Source organism: Sminthopsis crassicaudata, chromosome 1 (assembly GCF_048593235.1).
Source record: "Sminthopsis crassicaudata isolate SCR6 chromosome 1, ASM4859323v1, whole genome shotgun sequence".
Taxonomy (NCBI): domain Eukaryota; kingdom Metazoa; phylum Chordata; class Mammalia; order Dasyuromorphia; family Dasyuridae; genus Sminthopsis; species Sminthopsis crassicaudata.
In genome coordinates this window covers 746,104,765-746,125,851 of record NC_133617.1, presented here as the reverse complement: position 1 = coordinate 746,125,851, position 21,087 = coordinate 746,104,765, and the positions used below count along the sequence as shown (strand labels likewise).

Genomic DNA, 21,087 nt, shown 5'->3' with positions numbered 1-21,087 from the left:
AGGGGCCATGAGTAGAAAAAATTCTGTGATCAGGCTTAGCTAAAAATATAACTGCTGAGGTCTTTTTTTTTCCTAATTCCCTCAGTTAACATGGTTCTCTAAAGTAATTTTATATTTCTTTTATGTATCCTTGCATTTGCTAATTTATGAACGTACTAGTTTTCTCTTCTAAAAACATAATCATCTTGAAGGCAAGAACTATTTTGTCCTTATCTGAATATCCCCATCTGCTAATACATAGCAGGAATTCAATATATTTATTGAATTGTTAAATTCCAAGGACGGTAGAAGAACTAAAGAGACTGAGAATTAGCACTAAATTATTATTACCACATAAGATTTTTTGAAACAACAATATAGGAAACTGGATTTTCCTTGATATTATGCCTTTCATTCCTGTCTTTGTCTAGAGCCAACTCAGCCATCAGCCGCAGAATTGCAGAGTCAAGATTCTGTTGTGGTTCATCTCAGTTAAGATTGGTTAACTCGGTGCCTATCGCCTTTGGGGCCATCTTTCCTGGACACTGAACAGAGGTTCAGATTTTTCCAAGCAAATTGATGTCTGAGACACCTGGACCTTCCCAGAGATGGCACGGAGAGATTCCCCTAGCAAAAAGCATCCCGACCCAGCCTTGGAATTCAGCAGCATCATGTTCGGAGATGAGTATAATAAAAACAAAGAGGGGAAGGAAGATCAGAGACAAGAAAAACAACCAAAAATGAAGAGATTTTTGTGGGAAAATTAGAAGGCGAGAGCAGGAAAGGGCAGACTTGGGATCTGGGAAACTGCAAAGTTCTCGAAATGACGCCAGGCTCCTCCAGGAAGCAAACGCCCGTCTCCATCACACCTCCAGGCTTGGGATGGTTCCATTTCAACCAAAAGGTGGTGGAGAGATGTAAGGCAGAAGCAAGGAGGTTTCAATGCAGGGCAAATGAGGAGGTGTCCTCGGGTAAATACGTCCTCAGAGACGTGGGGACTGAAGGAGACAACGGGGTGATCATGGGCCGTGAGCAAGGACTAACCAGCAGGCAGTCCATGTGTTCTACTGGTATCCTCCCAATGTGGAGATAAAGTGCCCATGAGAGCATGAGGGGGACTCAAGATGAGCAGGAGTATTATCTGGTATTAACAAGGTCTAAGTTCAATTAAATTGTCAGAGGACAGTGTCTTCCTTCCTTCTTCTCTTCTTGAAATTTAACAATTCAGTAAGTAGTTATTTAATTCCTCCAATGTGCTAATAAAGGGGGCATGAAGACAAAGATGAAAGAAATAGAAAAAAAATAGCATATTCACCTATTATTAAATGTAAGCGATCTAAAGAAATAAATATGATGCTCTTGGTTGCATGCCTTAGTTTCATATGTTCAGCTTCCCTTAGAATCTACTCTGCCTCAATTTAACAAGAGAGAAGGGCCTAAACTTGAGAGACTATGGCAACACTAATACGTACATCATCGAATATTTTATCTGGCCACCTTAAAGAGCCAACATGGCAGAACGGCTTGAGGACGGACCTCAAAATCAGTATGAGCTGCTCTCAAGTCCTGTCTCTGAAGCATCTGGGACCCCAAGAAAAACACCTAACCTCTCTGTGACGGAGGCAACTCTGTGATATCATAAATCACAGAGGAGGTGCTGACCTCCATTGGTGAGAGGAGCTCTTCTTGCCCGGGAGTTCTCTAATCCAAAGAATAATAATAAATAACTCCAGTCCCTACCTACTCTCTATTAGTGACTGATGATGATCCTAGGCAAAATCTTTGACTATCTTTCATAAAACCAGGTCAAAATAATAGGAAAAGAACTTAAGGAATCAACGTCACCCTCATACATAACTCCTGAATAATTGTTTGTTATTTTTCCAAGAAAAAGAGCAGAATGAGACAGATACCCCAGATGAGTCAATGCCCTGATTGAAGAAGCAGGAAGAGGTTGGAACTCCCAGATCCTGGCCAGGGAGTTAGGAATGGGCACCTAGGGTCGTGTTACCCTAAGACTAGTGAAAGGAATGTGGGATACCTGAAGAATAACATACTTAGGGGTGGAAACTAAAGCTGTCTTTTTTTAAGATCTGAGTGCAAAAGAGGGATTGAATTTGTGTTTTTCCCAATGGGTAAAACTTATAGCAATTGTTACAGGGAAGATGTAAGAGAAAAGAATGTATGAGAGAAGCCTGGGGAAGTTTGCAGAAATTGATGCAAGGGAAAGTGAGCAGAATCAGAACAATTAATTCTATCACAACATTGTAAGAATGAACAGTTTTGAAAGAATTAAGAACCCTGTTCAATGCAGTTACCATCTATGACTCCAAAGAACAAATGATAAAGGCTGTGTCCCACCTCCTGATCCAGAGTGAGGGGCTCACGGTATAATATGAGATGCACATTTCTGGATATGACCAATATGAGTCATATTGGTCTTGATTTTGAAAAGTTGTTCCAAAGGTTTCTTTTTCTTTATGATTAGGAAGTGAGGATATCCGAGGTAGAGACAATAAACGCTTGTTAATCGGAAAAAGTAAAATAAAAGTTGAAAAAAGAAAAGAAAAACTTCATAGCAATTGAATTTATTCTCAAGTAGAATAAAGGAGATAATTAGGTGCTCTCTGCTAGAGATCTTTAAAAACAGATTGGGTGATATTATAGGGTGGAACCTTAGTTAGGTCTCAGGTAGATTATGGGAGATCCCTTCTAGCTGTGACCTTTAGCAACCCAATGATTTCCAAAAAAAGCTTCTGTTTTGCAATTCCTGAGTATTGATCAGGAGCCCTGGGAACTAGCTTGTGGGACCTGTCTGCCATTCCCTGTCTGCCCAGAGACCATGAGGCTTGCTGAGTATATCACTGGACAGGAGAGCAAGGAGAACAGGGCCCCGTGAACGTCCTGTTGAAGCTGATGAAAAAGAGACTCATTAGGAGGAATTAAGAATAAAGATTCACGTGAAGCTCTTTTTGGTGATGCAGCAAGGCTGAGGAGGATGGTGATGGCCAGTGTTCCCCTGGCATTTTCTTGCTCTGAAAGCACTGTTCATATATTATTTCACTGGAGCCTCCAAATAATCCCGAGAGAGGTGCTATTGTTACTATTATTTTATAAATAAGGCTCCTGAGAGGACAAGAACTTGTGAAATGTTCAGGGATATGGCTAACAACATAAAAACACTTTTATAAATATTATCTCATTTGGTTTTCACAAAAATCCCTTGAAGTAGGAGCTAGTATTATTCCCATTTTATAGTGGAAGAAACCAAGGAAAACAACAATTAAGTCCTTTGTTCAGGGTCACACAGATACAAAATGTCCAAGATGGAGTTTTATCCAGGGTTTTCTTGACCTCCAGCTGGACACTCTATCAATCGTCATCCTTCCAAATAAATCACAATATACCTAGATTATCTTGGCAGAAAATGAAATATAAGCTTCTTGATTTAGTTTTTAACCTCCTCTCCCCAAATTATTTTTCTATTCTCAAAATCTGTTAGTCCCCTTCCCATAACCTACAGCCAGGTCCAACTGGGCTTCTCTCTGTCCCTTTACATCCCACTCTTTAGCTCCCACCACCATGTCTTTAGACTGGTCATTCCCCAGCCCTGGAAGGCGCTCTGTATCACAAACACTTGCTTTTCCATCAAGACTGTCAGTAAATATTCTTTAATTCTTAATCATTAAGCTTCCCTAATTCCAGCAATTGCTGATCTCCTTCCTCAAAGGATATTCCACTTATTATTCTCTCTGTGTGTATGTATATATGCATATATATATATGTGTGTGTGTGTGTATGTATATATATGTATATGTATATGTATATGTATATGTATATGTATATGTATATGTATATGTATATGTATATGTATATGTATATGTATATGTATATGTATATGTATATGTATATGTATATACATGGTCTTGTCTTCTCCCCCAGGTGAGCTCCTTATAAGGGGGACTATTTCATTCTTTGTCATTTTACTCAGTGTCTAGCACACAATAGGAATCAATAATAAGAATGATAACAACAACAATAATAAAGACGATTAATAATGACTTGCATTTATATAGCATTAAAGCTTATTTTAAAATTTACGATCTAGTCTGCAAATACTATACAAATATTATCACGACAATTCTGGGAGGCAGGTGCTGTTTTTATCATCCCATTTTCCAGCTGAGGAGTGAGGAAGACGCACGGTTAAGTGACTCACACAGCCAGTCAGTGTGTAAGACAGGATTCAAACCCCGGTCTTCCTGAAGGACTTTGTAGAATTTAAAGCATCCTGCCATGACCAGCTGTTATGATTATCATTAGTACTAATAAGCGCTTGTTGATTTCTTGCTCAATTGGTAGCCCTCTATTCCTCCCAGCGGTACCCCCTTGTTAATTTATCTGAGCGAGACTATCCATATGTGGCTTGTTTCTGACTCGAGCAGTTGATCAAAGACAAGGGGCCCCTCTATCAAGGATGCCATGCTGCCCCAGCTGGGACGGTCTTCCCGGGGTACCGCTTTCCTCCCTCCCCAAGCTAACGGCTCCTGGCGGCCGCCTGCCTCTGCTCCTTCCCCTGTTGCTATGGCTCCCCTCAATCTGCTCACACGTGGCATTTCTCTCCCCAGACTGACCATTTTTCAAACACATTCCATGTTCCATAAAATCAAGCCTGTTGCAAATAAGGAACACTTTGTACATTCCCCTAGGAGCAAGCTGAAGTGCTCTGCTCAATCATTCCAGGAATCCGGAACACATTTCCATGATTAAAAAAAAAAATAAAAAAAGACTTCAAAAAACCACACTGTTTTGCCCTCCTATTGTTTGTTTATGGCTTGTTTTTCTCTGTTTCCTTTTATTTTCTTTTTTAATCACCTCATGGCTCCAAGACTAAGAGAGAGATAAGTTGGGAAGGGAGAGGATTTTTAGAGAATTCTGAAATAAAAAAAAAAATTCCTATTGCCTGGTCAACAACTGCCCACAATGCTTTGCAGTTCATCCACACAATTTCAGCCCAGGCGTGCCTACAGGAGGAGACCGACACAGCCCAGGGGTCAATGCCCGGCCTTGGCCTGGAGGTATAGCACGGCTGGGGGGGACAGGAAAGGCTTCCTACACAGCTGACTGACCTGAGACTTTGGGATCATGTGTACGTCACGGCTGGGGCCGAGGTAGGTGGCGGCAATATCTGTGATGAAGCCAGCATCACAGCTGGGTGGTATGCTCATGCTCTGGGGATGTTTCTTATATCTATAAACCTGTAGGAGAAAGCTACAATGGTTAAGTGCAGGAGGCCCGGCGAGAGGGCCCGTGGGGGAAGACCTGGAGAAAGGAGGGAAAGCCAGGCTCCCTCTTAACTTTCTGTTGCTGAATGATTGCAAATCTCAAGGATGGGATGCACAGCTCCAAATAAGGAATTGTAATGTAGTGTACCCTCCCCCCTCTGCCAGCTCCCCATGCTGGTCTGCAAAATGACCCCCAATGTTGGACAGCAAATGAGTCTTTGAAGAGCCACATAGGCCAAGGCTTGCTAGGAGTCCGCTCAGCCAGGCAAAAAAAAAAAAAAAAAAAGGATACTAAACATTCCCTGAAAAAGGGAAAACATGAAGGAGCCCCTGAGCATCCCTGATCTCCATCATCCCTGCCATCCATCAGGGACATGCGTTTCTTGACTAAAGTCACCCTGGGTGCACCAGGGAGAACCACTGGGACGGCCCCAGGACTCATCTTGGCCCAGACACAGTCTGTGTGGCAACAGAGAGTTAAATCCCCTACAGGCCTTTTCAAAGTGCTGACCTTCCCAGGTGGCAAACCTTTCAGGAGGTCAAAGCCACCGGGGAGAGAGAGCTTCCAAACTCAGAATTCAAGAATAAAGAAAGAAGCCTGGGGCTCGGGACAGGGAGGGCTTCAGGAAGCACTGCATGCCAAAGGTCTCAAGTTATTTATAAGGATAAATAACTTCAGAATATTTCAAGGATTCATTTTAGGAGAGCTTAGTGTCTAATTGCCAGGTAAACCCACTGCAAAGCGTCTGGCAGAAAGCAAAGGGCTTTGTGAGCAAGAGGGGGGTCTACCTCAACACACAGGGACAGACATCTGGGAGAAGTTGGAGGGAGAGAGCAGGAAGAGCCAAAGGTGATAGCAAAAAGCATTGATCATCCAGGCTCTGGGGAGGGGACTTCTCAAAGTTCATGGGGGGGAGGAGGGAAGGTCAAGGTGCTCTCCATGGTGCTGAAGTTTCTAAGGATCCGAGGATCAAACCTCACCAAGGGAGAAAGAATTCAGAGAATAAAAAGATGGAGCATGAGGGAGGAGGAAGGTTTAAGGAGAGCATCTGTAAGAGGGAAAGGAAACAAGAGGATTTGAGGGAAGCAGAGGAGGGACAAGTGAATAAAGCGGCTGCTTCTGTGGGTAGAGAATCACACATACTGTACAAAGTGATCATAGATTCAGAGCAGGAAAGGACCTTGAAGACCTTCTAGTCCATCCCAGTCATTTTACAGATGAAGAAACTGAGGCACAAAGTGGCTAAGTCACACAAATAGTAGGATTCCCAAACGTAATTTAGGAGTCACTAGGGTTTAGTCAAAACTTGGAGGAGGTCTGATGAGAGAAAGAAAAAGTTGAGGAAAAGAAGCAATAATGAAAGAGTAGGAACACAGAACGTGGTCACACAAGCCGGCATGCATGGCTGGGGGTACGGAGAAGCCACAGGATGCTGTGAGTGACAGCTGGGGGTCACTATCAGCCCGCCTTGTCTTAGCTGGTGATGTCTGCGTGAGGAAGACTGAGCAAGGACAAAAAGCTAAGGCACGAAGCCTCAAGAAGAGCCTGGCCTGTGGCCAGAAAAGAGAGTGTGTGCCTGCATGCGAGCCCACCTGCTGCTTCAGCTGGTGCACCAAACGGTCCTTTTCTCGTTTCAAGGTCATGACCTCCTCCTGCGTCTTCTTCTTCTTGGAGGCAGACAGTTCAAGCAAGGCTATGTTGGCGTCCTTCTCACTGATGGCAGCCAGGAGGGCTTCCTGTCTGGAGGAGAAAGAAACCAGTCATTGTTTTAGGCTCCAAGGCAGAGGGCACCGGAAATACTGGGTGACCCACAGTTGGCATCTGAGCCCATGGCACAGTTTTGGGGGGAGACAAAACCTGGGACAGAATCTCTCTTTCACTTTGAATTAACAAATGTAAGGAGAAACAACAGATTGGGACTTCCTGCTAGTCTAACTCAAGGGATTCTGGTCTTTTTGGGTCATGGACCACCTACAAGCCCCTATCTGAAAGGAAGTTTGAAAAGGCATGAAATTAAATAGGTAGTATTACAGGAAAAACAAATTACATCAAAATATTAGTCACTTGAGTCATGTCTGACTCTTTATGACCCGACTTGGATTTTTGACAAAGATAATGGAGTGAGCGTCCATTTCCTTCTACAACTCATTTTACAGATGAAGAAACTGAGGCAAACAGCTGGGAAATATGTGAAGATAGATTTGAATTTAGATCTTCCTGTCTCCAGACCTGATGTTTTATCCACTGTATCACCTAGATATCCCTATATTGAATGTATGACATGATTAATACAAACTATCTTCATACCTGCAGAGCAACTCATACTTTATTTTTCTTTATTATCTTCCTTGGATGGTATGCCCAGAAATGACCTCTCCTTTGCCAGTAGGGCATCCTTCACGTTTCCCATCATTCAGTTTTCCTCTTGATCCAGACCCTCAAACTGCCCCCTCTATTACTTCTTTCCTTTAAATCTGTTAAGAAGAAAAAATCCCTCCACTCTAACTCCTATGTTATCTTGGCTCATTGCTTTCTCTGAAAGGGATGGAAATTGTCTCCTCTCTTCCTTCCAACCCCTTTTCTACAGTAATACCCGTAACCAGTTTTAATCTGGAATTTGCTCTGGCCCTAACAAGGAAATGGCACTCCTCCATGGATTAATGAATTCCTCCTTTTTGCTGATGAAGGTTGCCACTGCACCCCCACCCGCACCCCCTTAGCTCATGCCTTCTCTTCAGCAAGTCACTGGTATATTAACATTCTACACTTCCTTTGGAGAGAGCACCATGTTTGGCTCTTTTCTTTTAAGACCACCAGGTTTCTCTCAGCACCAAAGGAGTTCAGACCTCCATCATCTCTTGTCTAGACTATAATAATACCTACGCACTCGGTCTCCCTGCATTCCGGCTCTCATTTCTTCATTTTATCCTCCTCACAGCTACCGCCTGAAACAGCTAAAACATGCCTGACAAAGTCACTCCTCCTTTCAAGAAACTTCAGTGGCTTCCAATTGCCTCTAGGATGAAACGTATTACCATTCAAAGACTTTTGCAATATTGCTCTGATCTCCTCTTCCAGAACGAGTCTGTGTTCCAACCAGACTGGCTTGTTTGTTATTTCACGGACATATCATTCCATCTCTAACTTGTGTCTTTAGAGGCTCTCTCTCAGGTCAGAAAGTTTGCCCTCACCAGCTCTCGCCTCTGGGAATTACAGACTCACCTCTAAGGATTAGCTCTCCTACCCCAACTCTTATACCAGGTTGAAACCAGAAAGAAATTCATAGACATTTGTGTGTGTTTATGGATGTATGAATGTATATATGTATGAATGTGTGGATATGTGTGTAATATTTGTGTGAATACTATATAAAATATATACTATGGTATTTGGTGTATGTGTGTGTATGTGTGTAATCTGTGTGTACATTATATAAAACATATGGTATGTAGTGTGTGTACATAATCTCTGAATATATTATACAAAATATATACTATGGTACATAATGTACGTGTGTGTGTGTAATCTCTGTGTACACTATATAAAACACACTATGGTACATCCTGTGTGTATGTGTGTATATTTCTCTGAGCATTTTATACAAAATAAATACTATGGTACTCTGCATGTGTGTGTGTGTGTGTGTGTGTGTGTGTAAAATCTGTGTGCATACTATGGTACATAGTGTGTGTGCATAATCTCTGTAGACTATAAAATATATTCTTTGGTATGTAGTGTTTACATAATCTCTGAATATACAAAATATATACTATGGTACATAGTGTGTGTGTGTGTGTGTGTGTGTGTGTGTAATTTCTGTGTATACTATATAAAACATACTATGGTACATAATGTGTGTACGTGTGTGTGTTTCTATATATAATCTCTGAGTATTTTGTACAAAACATATACTATGGTACTCAGTATGTGTGTGTGTATGTGTGTGTGTGTGTGTAACTATTGTTATTATCATTACTATTATTATTCACATTTCTAATAAGTGTTGCTCTCCCCTAAGGAAATAAGTTGCCTCAGAAGGTATACATCATCAGATGTCTTCAGATTCTCAGCAGAAACCCAGCTTCATCTGATTCAGGCATTCCACAAGTATTTATTAAATTACTTATTACTTGTGAGGTCCTGTGTTAAGTGTTAGGGAAAAGGAAAGAGAGAGAGAAAGAAGGAATGGAGGAGAGAAGGAAGGAAGGAAGGAAGGAAGGAAGGAAGGAAGGAAGGAAGGAAGGAAGGAAGGAAGGAAGGAAGGAAGGAAAGAAGGAAGGAAGGAAGGAAGGAAGGAAGGAAGGAAGGAAGGAAGGAAGGAAGGAAGGAAGGAAGGAAGGAAGGAAGGAAGGAAGGAAGGAAGGAAGGAAGGGAGGGAGGGAGGGAGGGAGGAAGGAAGGAAAATAAAGAAAAAAAAACAGAAGGAACAAGCACTTATTAAGCATCTCCTATATGCTAGGCTCTGTGCTGAATGCTTTTTGAATATTGCCTTATTTGGTCATCATTTTGCTACAGAGGCAAGATGAACAACAGACTTTGACACCAGAGAATGTAAAGTCTTCTTATTTGTTCTTCATTCTCAAAGAAGAACAAGACATTAGGGAAGTGACATGCAAGTGAATTGGATTTAAGTGAGGGAAAGCTGAACAAGATCACCTGACTCACTTTCTCTTCTAGAGCCATCTGATTCTATTGGCAGGGGTATAGTCAGGATGATTGGAGATGACTAGATGCAGTGCGAGATCTTGGTCTTTTTAAACTAAAGTCTTTAACTGGTCTCAGTTTGACTAAGGTAATGCTCAATTAGTGATTAAAGCTATTTAAAAATTATATATATATATATATATATATATATATATATATATATATATATATATATATATATATATATGTATATATACATACATACAAACACACATACATACATACATTTATGCTGAGCTAATGAGGGCTCAGACAATGACTCAATATGGCTTGGCCTGGGAAATATAAGAGAAAGAATTCCCACTGTCTAAAAATACACACCTCTGACTTATCCACCTCTGAAATTGTACAATCCTATCATTTTGACCTTGGAGGAATACAGTAGGGCAGAAAGAATATTGAAATCAAGGTCAAGGGCATGATCCTAGCCTCATCTGTTTCATGTAACCCAATGCCAAGATTAAATCAGAATCATGTCTCTAAGATCCCCAGTGTGATTGCCTGCTTGTGCTTGGAAACCTCTAGTGACATGGAAACCACTAGCCATCCACTGCGGTCCTTTCCATATTAAAGAAATCACTGGGGTCCTTTTTTTTAATTGTCTAAGGGTCTTGGCATCGGCACAGGAAAAATGTAAATATTTGGGGGCAATGGTTCCAAGAGAGTCAAAGAAATACAACCTATTTATTCTGCTTTCAAAGTTATGAGACCGTGGATTAATTTTAGATAAACACTCCCCATTTTTCAGGCACTTAGATGTTCTCATTTTTTATCATTTCCTGTTTATATTATAACCGGTTTCTTGTATTCATTTGACATTATGTATTTGAAAAGGTGATGGAGCAAAAATATTGCCATATCATTCCAGTCATCCTTAGTAAAGAAAAATCCTCCTTTCTAGAATTGGGGGAGGAACAGGATAAATTCGTTTGAAAATCTTTGTGGGAGTGAAAAAGCTAAAAGAAAGCCTTTTCATTAGGAAGAGCCTAATCCCTGAGTACAAATGTGTTTAGTAAACATGGCAACATCCTATTAATCAATAGCACATTCCCAAACTCCCATAAATCCCTGTTCTTTTTGAGATCAGTTTCCCCTTGAACAATGCCAACAGAAACCTTGTCCTTCTCTTAAAACTCGTCTCATGAAAAAAATTAAAAATATAAAATAGATTTCATACCAATGCTAAGTACCTCATCATTACATTCTCTGCCTTCTTCCATTTCTCCTCTTTTTCAGATCATTACAATTCCATACTAAAGCATCATTTCTAGGTATGATCTTGGGGCACGCTATCCCCTTTGATCACCCATTCTGTGGTACCACAAGGTCATAAGAATGAGGATTTAGAATTGGAGAGACCTTAGAGATTGTCAAGGTCCATATATAGATGAAAGAACTGAAGTCTCAAGAGATGACAATGGCTTCTTCAAAATCACCCTCGTAATAAGTGGGAAAGCCAAGATTTGAACTCCATTCCTTGGCCTCTAAGTCTAGTATGTTTTCCTGTGGCAGTCCAAATGATGATGAAGGGCTCTTGCTCAGGGAGAAATGTGCCATCTATCTGCTCTAGATCATTTCCAATTTATCCTGTCTAAATCTTGCTTGATCACAGTTGTTTGTGAGCCATCCCCATCAGACAGGAGCTCCTTAAAAGCAGGAAATAGTTTTTGTCTTTCACTTTATCCCCAGTACTTAACACAGTGCACGGCACATAACTACGTATTTCATAAATGCTTCTTGACTTGCCTTGGCTTGACTCAGTAACTGGCTTCCTGAATTTACCTTCTAGAATACATCAAAGCTGGAAGCTGAGCACATGGATGGTAATGGCTAATCTGTGACTTCCTGGACCAAGTATAATGACATTGTTAACAATAATAATTTAATGAACACTTTCAGAACTATAAAATGGACCATATAAGATTTGGAAACTCTCCTAAAAAAACCACACAACATAAGTGAAATAAATACACGGACCATTAGCCTAAGGCAGAAATAGAAAGACTAATAACTCCCTTTCCTGAAAGGAGGAACCACATTGATAGATCAGCTCAAAACTCAAGTTAAAACTTTGCAGAAATGATTTTAGAACAAGAAGAAATCATCTCATTGAACAATGATCAAGTTGTAGCAGGACTGTGGCATTTGATTTGAAGAGTGAAACAAAAAGGACTTCTACTTGAATAAAATCTTGAAATGGCTCATATCCAACAATGGAATAAAATGGCCCTTCAGAAGATGTTATGGAACAAATATTAATAATCCTGCCTTACCAAAACCCAATTGACATACAAGTCAAGACATCACTGCTATATTATTGTTATATTTGTGCTCCCAGAAAATGGAGAATTAATGAACAAGAATCTTCAAGCTACTCAGAAGAAAAAGCTCCCAAAATGTAGAGAACTAGTAAAAATCCAGAGGACTAATCATTCCCACTCTCCTCTTTGCTACTGAAGTTATTCTGATGTTGTTTGCAGGGATCCTACTGAAAACGAGCCTGGATTCTAATAGTCTTATTCAAATACAGAAAATCACCATTTATCCACCTTTGCGATAGTCTGCTTAGCCTTGACCACAGAGAACAATATTGTAAGTACAACCAGTCCTGGCATTATTTCTATCTGAACTCTATCCAAAAATGAGCTCTCCACTACAAGTTCTATAGTCCTGGGGTTCTCAAACTATGGCCCACGGGCCAGATGTGGCAGCTAAGGACGTTTATGCGGCCTGCTGAGTTATGGCAAATGGGCTGTGGGGTAGAGATAGAATATGAGTTTTTGTTTTTACTATAGTCCGGCCCTCCAATAGTCTAAGGGACAGGGAACTGGCCCCCCCATTTAAAAAAGTTTGAGGACCACTGCTCTATACTATAATACTAACTACCATTACTATAATGCCTCAAAGCTCAAAAAGTACCTTTCCTATATTATTTCATTTGATTTCTCCCAAACGCTCTGAGGTGGGTACTAGAAATATCATATTTATCATGCAAATGAAGAAACTGAGATTTGGACTGTAAAATGAATCACTCATACTGTTAGAATGTGTTAAAGGCAGCATGTGACCACTGGTCTTCTTGATTCTAAGTCCAAGGCTCTGCACAATAGCCAATACTGCCTCTTTATTATTTTATGGTGTCCATCTAGGATGGATATCCCAGAGACCAAGACAATTCTTCCTAAGTGGGACATTTGGTCTATTCCATGATATCGGAGGTCTAGATTTAATACCCCACCTTTACATGCATCTATCTTTTTATCACACCATTCTTTCTTCAACCACACTGTTCTGTATGATATGGGATAATGTATACACTCCCTGAGGACATGAGCTCCATTTTTCCTTTGAATGAATGTCTTTGTTCCAAAGTGCCATGAATACAAAAGGTGCTCTGAATTGAGCTTTGATTTAATTCAAAAAATTGAATTTAATTCATATTCAACCAGCATTGATTAGAGATCAATCTATTTTTATAAAGGTAATGGGCTGTCCATTAGAGAAGGAGAGAAAAGATGATCCAATCCCTTCCCTCAAGGAGTTCATAAGGCAGTAAATTAGTTTGTTGGTCTACATACAGCTCATAGGAAATAAGGACCTAGGGATTGTATTACTTGTCTATAGAAACCTGGACATGGGCTCTTATATATGTGATCTATCCAGAAATTTCCCAAAGTCAACCTGATGCATGTTTTGCATATACTTAACCTATTTTCCTTCGAAACCTAAGTTTAATTCCAAACGGAACCAATTCTAACCCAATCTTTCACATGAGGTCCTTCCCAATTTCCCAGCTGCTGAATTCTATCCACCCAATTGTCATTTTTTGAATTGCATTTTGTATGCTTCTGCACATACTTGTTATCTCCTGTGATAGAATACATGCTTCTTGAGGCCAGGAGGTTTTATTTCTGTCTTTGACTCTCCAGGCTTAGCGCAGTGTTAAGCTGTTCAGTTTTGTCCAACTCTTCACGACCTCACAGATGACAGTCTGCCAACAACTGGGCACGGGGTAGTTTAGATTTCCTTTCCAGTGGGTTAAGGCAAACAGAGGTTAATTGACTTCCCAAGTGTCACGTTTGTCTCAGGCTAAATTTGAATTCAGGTTTTCCAGACTCAAGGCCCAGTACTCTATACACTGAGTCATTTAGCTGCTTCCTGTATATGGCCAGCATACAGTAGGTACTTCATCAATGCTTTTTGATGGATGATTGTGTTCTCCTTTCCTATTCACCACACAACACCCCTATCAAATAAGTTCCTGAAAGGCAGGAACTATCTTGGATTTGTGTGTATATCATTATTTTGCCATCCTCTGGCTCAGTTCTTTGCATACAGTAGGTGCTTAATAACTAGTTTTTAAATAGTGTGATTTTAACTGTCACCAATAAAAGGCATTCTAATGGTCTGACCTAGAGGCTGTCTTTTGGGCTGATTACTGCCTATTCTTTGTTGCATTTCCCTGGAGCCATCATCTACTTTAAAAAATTCCTTATTTGTATCAAATGACCAGATTCCATTCACAACATCTCCCCACGCCATCTTAAGTCCAGATTGTCCTGTCTTTGTCCACCTGAGATGCCAAAAAGAGGCCTCTGCTCAATTTCAAGAACTTTTTATCTTCCTTTTTTCTTTTGCAAAAACATCACAAAAGAGGAATGGGATAATTTATAATTCTTAATTAGCTCTTGTGTCAACTACAAGAAAAATGCATTACCGAGGAAAATTCCAGCTAGATGCTAACAGTGATTTCACTCCCAATTGTTGTTTAATAAATGGAGCTAATAAAAATACATTTTAAAAATCATTTATTTTAGAAGGGTTTTTTAAAAAGCCAGTCTCTGGCATTAATATTCATAGAAAGTAATGCTTTTGGCTCTTAGTAGCTTTTTCTTTTTTTGGCCAACTAATCTGTTATGTAAATAGTAGCGTAATACTTCCATTGAACTCCCAGGGAAGTTAATTTACCCAGTTATTTTAAAAACACCTCTAATTAAAAATATTTCCTTTGCTTTCATTACTGTATTCCTTTCCAAAGAAACCATCACTCTCTATACTAAACCATTCTCTTCATTTTACAAAAATTGTAAAAATTATATAAAGACAGAATCTGTGACTTAGGAAAATGTAGAATATTTTGGATTTTCTCGGTGTCATGGGCATTTAGTGTGGAGATTCCTTGTGCCTTAAGCATATCCAAACCTTTCTATTAAGTATTAAGGCCTAGGGAGGATTCCAATTGATGTGGCTTATTTGGGTTCATACAAGTAGTAAATGTCAGAAGTCAGTTTTGGAATCTTCACTCCAAGCTCAAATCTCTTCTCTCTATTCACTTTTCCATGTATATTCCAATTATACATTCCATAATTTGATTTCTCCCAGACCCTTTGAGGTGGGTACTAGAAATATCATTATATTTATCATGTAAATGAAGAAACTGAGATTTGGAATGTAAAATGAATCAATCCTACTGTATGCTTGAGCCAGCGTAGTATAGTAATAAATCATCACAATGTAGAATATTTTATTATTTATCAGATGTTCCTCACATACGACTAAAATAATTTTGAATTCTGACCATATATTGTAATCCATAAACTGAAACTACTCCATTTTCAAAGAAGTGATAAAACAAGAAAATATTGTCAATATATACCGAAAGCAATATATATATATATTTGAGTCAGTGTGATAATAATCATCATAATTCATACTTAATGTTTTGATATTTATCAAGTGTTCCTCATAAAACACTGAGATCATTTTGAATTTTGACCATAACTTGTAATTCATAAGTCAGAATTACCCTATTTTTGAAAGAAGTTGGCCCATCTACAAACAACCATAAAGGACCTGTCCAGGACAGGAGATTAAGAGACTTTGGCAGTTAGGAAAGGGAACCAATAAAGTCTTCACGTAAAAGGGGTCTCCCACTTGATACTGAATAAACCAGATGTCTAAGAGCTATAGATAAGGAGGGAGAAGCTTTGGGGTATGAGGCACAGTAAGTGCAAAGCAAGATGCTTTGGATCTTCCATGGGAAGCTATAAGAAGGTCTGTTGAGCTGCAGTGGGAGAACTTAGATGAGCACCCTAGATGCACCATTGGCTCATGTAAGAACAACCAGGATCTAGAATAGAGGAACAAGAGGTGAATTGGGCCTTGGTGGCTGCATTTCGGAAAGTCTGTAGGTATTTCAATAATTTGATAAAGCAGCCTATCAATTAAAAAACACAGTCTTCTCTTTGTAACACAAATATTCTCCCCAAAATGCCAAATAGTGGTATAGTACAGAAAGTCATAGAAGAAAAAGATGAGAATCCAAAGGACAAAGTATAGGAATATGATGAGCAGAAACAGACTGCCATAGTGACACAATAGTGAACTGGAATGTCCATGAGCCTAGAAGTCATCAAATCTGGTGGTTACTAGTTGCATGACTATGGGCAAGTCATTCACATTCTGTAAAATGGGAATAGTAATTCCCATAGGGTTGTTATGAATATTAAATGAAATAATTATTAAAGTCCCACTCCAGAATATTTGTGCTTATTTTGCATATATTTTGTATTTTCTTATCTGTGAATATATTATTTCCAGCCTCCAATCCCCCACATAAACTCCCTGAAGGAAGCAAAGATTTCATTCATACTTTTCTATCCCTTGTACCTTGGACACTTCACAAACGCCTTTTGAATCTAATGATACATATAAGTCACTGACAGTATTATATGATTGTCATTTTCAACAACATCATTTATCATTACAATAGCCTATAAAAATGAATGACATGAAATATTATGTACATGGGTGACCAGAGAGGGCTGGGAAAGTTTAGTTGGGCTGCATTTTTCCCCCTTTTTCTTTTTGTTACAAGACATGACTGAGGGTGGGGTCAAGTAAAGGAGATACTGGTAAACCAAAATGATATAAACAAAATAAATCAATATTACAAAGGAACAAAAGAAAATAATAAAGGGGGAAGAGAAAGGGTTCTCATGAATGGAAGCTAGGGGAAGATAAGCCTAGCAGTTTCATGATACCTCCAAGATATCGAAAGGTCTTTTGCTTATTTCTGCAAATAGTCTATGGAGAATTTAGGATAAAATATAGGAAGAATTATAGCAGAATAAAATGACATGGAAGGGTCATCATCCATACAGATCTATGTTATTTGACTATCACAAAAGGCTTACAGGGTCAACCTTGAGGTTATGCTCATTTTACTGAGGTTCAGAGGGGCTACTTGTGTAGGTCACTCAATGTGCAAATGTCAAAGTTAAGGCATGAATCCAGTCCTCCTAGTCTCTGTGTTTCCACAGCTAACTAATTCATGGCATGTATGTCCATTGATTCTCAATTCATATCATCATGGTTTACTCATTTTTTTGCCATTGTAGGAATCTTAACAGCTAATGTTCAGAGTTCATAATTTAGAACGGCTTGATTGGTGCCATCTAATGCAAAATAATACAGATTAATATTAGATCTTAATAGTTATTAAGATTATTAATAAGTTATTAAGAGAAAAGTAGTAACCAAGACTCAAATCAGGAAGTTCCATATGAATTAAATTTCAATGTGGACATTGGAATCGGACGATTTAAGAATTACAAAATTAGAAATTGCTGTTGTCACACCTCTTCAGAAGTCAAAACAAATCAAGCATTGGGAGAAGTACATGGGATACAAAGAGTAGAGCCAAAAAAAAAAAAAGTTACAGTGTGTTTGATTCATCTTCAAGCTGCACTTTCTCAATAGCCAGTTTGTTGTGTTTCAGCCTAGGCTTAGGGCCATGTAGTTTAATAAATGGCTAAAATCCTCATGAAGAGCCATGTGGTTGGGGCAGCTAGTTGGTGCAGTACATAGAACACCAGCTCTGAAGTCAGGAGGACCTGAGTTCAAATCTGGCCTCAGACACTTTACACTTCCTGGCTGTGTGACCCTGGGCAAGTCATTTAATTCCAATTGCCTCAGGGAAAAAAAAAGTTGTGGAGCCATTCTCCATACAAAATGTTTCTTAATCCCTCCACATGTCTTTCTGAAGTTATTTTGAATATTATTTTTCTGCCTATATGACCTTCAGAAAATCCTTTGAGCCTACTTCTTCTTCATGTAGAAATAAGGTGATTGTACCAGTTTGGCTATAGCACTAAATCTATGATCTTATGATCTCCCCAAGAGAATAAAATCTTTTTTAGAGCAGGAACTGTTATTTTCTCTTTGTAATCTTCAGGGCCTAGCCTATATCAGATGTATGTTGAATTGTTCCAGAAACAACCCAAAGCAAACTCTTAACAGCTTGACTGTATCTTTGGTTTTCTCCATTCTTTTTTGTTTATTCGGAAAGAAAACAAGAAAGTTCATAATATTGACCTGAGATCGCCATGGAAGTTGAAAATGCATAATATTAAGAGTGTCTTTAGAACATCGAAAGGCTACTATCTACAAAGTCTAAAGCAATCCTGTCCATGACTGAAAATAAAATATGAAAAGGAAGCCCCAAGTATGTTAGCAAAGATAAGATAATGCAAAGAGAAATAAGCTGCTCAGGGCCTGCTGAATGCCAAGGGGGAAGAGTGTACCATGTCCAGCATTTTATCAAGGCCGCAGCCTAAACAAACGTCAAAGGGAATCACTACTTTAACGAATACAGGCAACAATGGGGGGAGAGAGGGCCATTTGTTCACATACATTTAGTCAAGGTTAACAATGGATAAAAAATATGTACTCAGAACAGATTTAATAGCCCTAAACTGTCATTCAGTTTGTAGGAGGTATTCAAGATACAGCTAATAAAACACAAAAAATGGAATTTTCAAAAGGTTGGGGGTGGGCCTAGGGGAGAATGAAGTGGAAAGACTAAAGAGATAAATGTTTTCTTTTCAGAATTGCCGTACAGTTAACAGAACCCAAGATTACTGAAAGTTCTCCTGCTACAATTTGCTGCTTTGCCACTTATCACAGTCACAGTAAAAGGAAACTGCCTAAACATTTCTGGGTCACTCTCCAATTCTGTTTGTCCATTAAGCCCACTGGAGCTTCCATCAAGGGCCCCGTAATCTTCATTTAGAGTCAATTTAATCAGATTCTTAGGGAGGGGTGGCCATCCTAGTCAGCTCTAGAAGGGTTCATGTTCACTTAGGAGTCTACCTGATGAAAAACAAAATCCATTAGGAAATGATTGCAGTAATGACTTATGGTGGAAGAGCTCCATTATGTCATGGGCTGAGCCCACAGCTGTGTTCTAATCAGACTGTGCAGAGGGGTGGGGGGGACCAAGCTCAATCAACTTTTCCCCTTTAATTATTGTTTTCTTTCCCTTCCGACCCTGAGTCTTCGACTTTAAGTTCAGTAGGAGGTGACTCGAGATAGATGGTGGTGAAAGATCCTGTTAGAAAGAGCCTTTCTGTCATCCCCCCAAGGAAGGGGTGGGGGGGTAGAAAGTGACCCATTTTTCACCCACTGGAGCTGCCCTTGTGCTCAACCCACAAGAGACTGTGTTTTCCAACTAAAATTTTAAAATGTGAATGTGTAGGGGTCAAACGGATCAATACATGAGCCATTTGTCAATAAAGGACGCCTATTGTTTGCAGTTGGCGTGCATTGAGAATGGAAGCATCCCAACCAGAAGGGAAATCCAGGGCAAGAGGCCTAAACTGATGACATTGGTGAGGAGGGACAATGAACAGACCCGATCTTCAAAGATGACATATCGGTGGCTATTTTTTGTGCCCTTCTCAGTCAATGGCTGACCCAGGACAGGCCGGTCGTAAGCAGTCATTTACTCCAATTACACCAATTTTTTTTGTCTTTGAAACCTAATAGCACAGGACTTGGGTTTCTGACACAGAAACAACAATGTCGAATGGCCATTCTCCACCGGGAGCCCTCGCCTCAGCTCACTTCTTCTCAGGGGATGCTCTCAGAGAGCCCCTTCTCCCACACTTTCCTCCATATGCAGAATGGACATGCAGATAAGATTATTCACTTATTTGATCAGTCCCAACCCTTCCACCAAGATCCAGGATCTGTTTGGAAGTTTCAATGGTGATCGGTACCTTGACAGATCTCTTGAAAAATGACTTGTGGGCATAGAAACAAAAGGGGAAAAAAGAATGAACAAAGAATTTCTTTGGGTCTTAGAAAAGGAGTGTGATATTGGGGAAAAGTTTTAGATTTAGAATATAAGGACCTCGTTCAATTTCCATTTCTGCAGCCACTCCCTGGCACTTTGGGTAATTAATTATAATATCTCCATTTCCTATAGCTTTAATTTTTTCAGATGATTGTAAATATGTTGCCATTTGACTGTAAGCTCCTTGAAGTACCAGATCAAGTTTTTGTCTTTCTTTATATCCCCAGTGCTCTGTGTAGGCTCCGGCCTACAAAGTGTTTTAAAAACATTCATGGCTGAATCTATTGATTACCCTGTTTGATATTCACAACTCTCTGAAGTGCTGTTATTTTATTTGTGTGGACCTCAGTTTCCTCATCTTTAAAATAAAAGAATTAAACCCAGTTCTCTTCCAGCTCATAATCTTTGAGTCTCAAATAGTTTTTTCTAGCCATCTTTATTTCTGTGTGTTCCTCAGTATTCTAAAAAATGTATCAAAACACAGTGAGATAAATAGCTTCAAACTTTTTCAATAAACATGCTCTATTAATTGATTTATCATCATCATCATCACCATTGTTGGCTGCATAAATGTAGTTCTTTTTGATTCTTCCTGGGTTTTTTTTGCAAGGCAATTGGGGTTAAATGGTTTGCCTGAGGTCATACAGCTAGTAAGTGTTAGGTGTCTGAGGTTAGATTTGAATTCAGGTCCTCTTGACTCTAGGACTGGTGCTCTATTCATTGAGCCATTTAGCTTTTCCCATGTAGCTCTTAAAGGTTAACAAAGAACTTTACAAATCTGATCTCCCTTTGTCCTCACATCAATATTAGAAGGGGATATTACAGTTGAGGAAACCAAAGGGGAAAAAAAACAAAAGAAAACAACAACAACAACAAACTAAATGATTTACCAAAAATTACTCAGCTAGTAAGTTTCTGAGGCTGGATTTGAACTGGGATTTCTTGACTCAAAATCTACTATGTTGTCCACTGTGATATTT

At 39.5% G+C, this 21,087-nt stretch overlaps 1 protein-coding gene across 20 annotated transcripts in view; it reads right to left on the bottom strand.

The window, feature by feature from the left end:
• Positions 1–21,087, bottom strand: part of ERC2 (ELKS/RAB6-interacting/CAST family member 2) — a 993,908-nt gene that overhangs the window by 287,343 nt on the left and 685,478 nt on the right. For 12 of the 20 annotated variants that reach the window (XR_012485046.1, XM_074284429.1, XM_074284434.1 and 9 more), the window contains 2 exons: positions 6,858–7,005; positions 5,109–5,237 (listed from right to left, as the gene is read on the bottom strand). Coding sequence is in view for 19 of the 20 variants with exons in the window: in XM_074284429.1 (XP_074140530.1) it covers positions 5,109–5,237; positions 6,858–7,005 (277 nt within the window). In the remaining variant the exon portion in view is untranslated. The remainder of the gene's footprint in view (positions 1–5,108; positions 5,238–6,857; positions 7,006–21,087) is intronic. The other 8 variants (XM_074284441.1, XM_074284442.1, XM_074284443.1 and 5 more) reach the window with 1 other exon arrangement.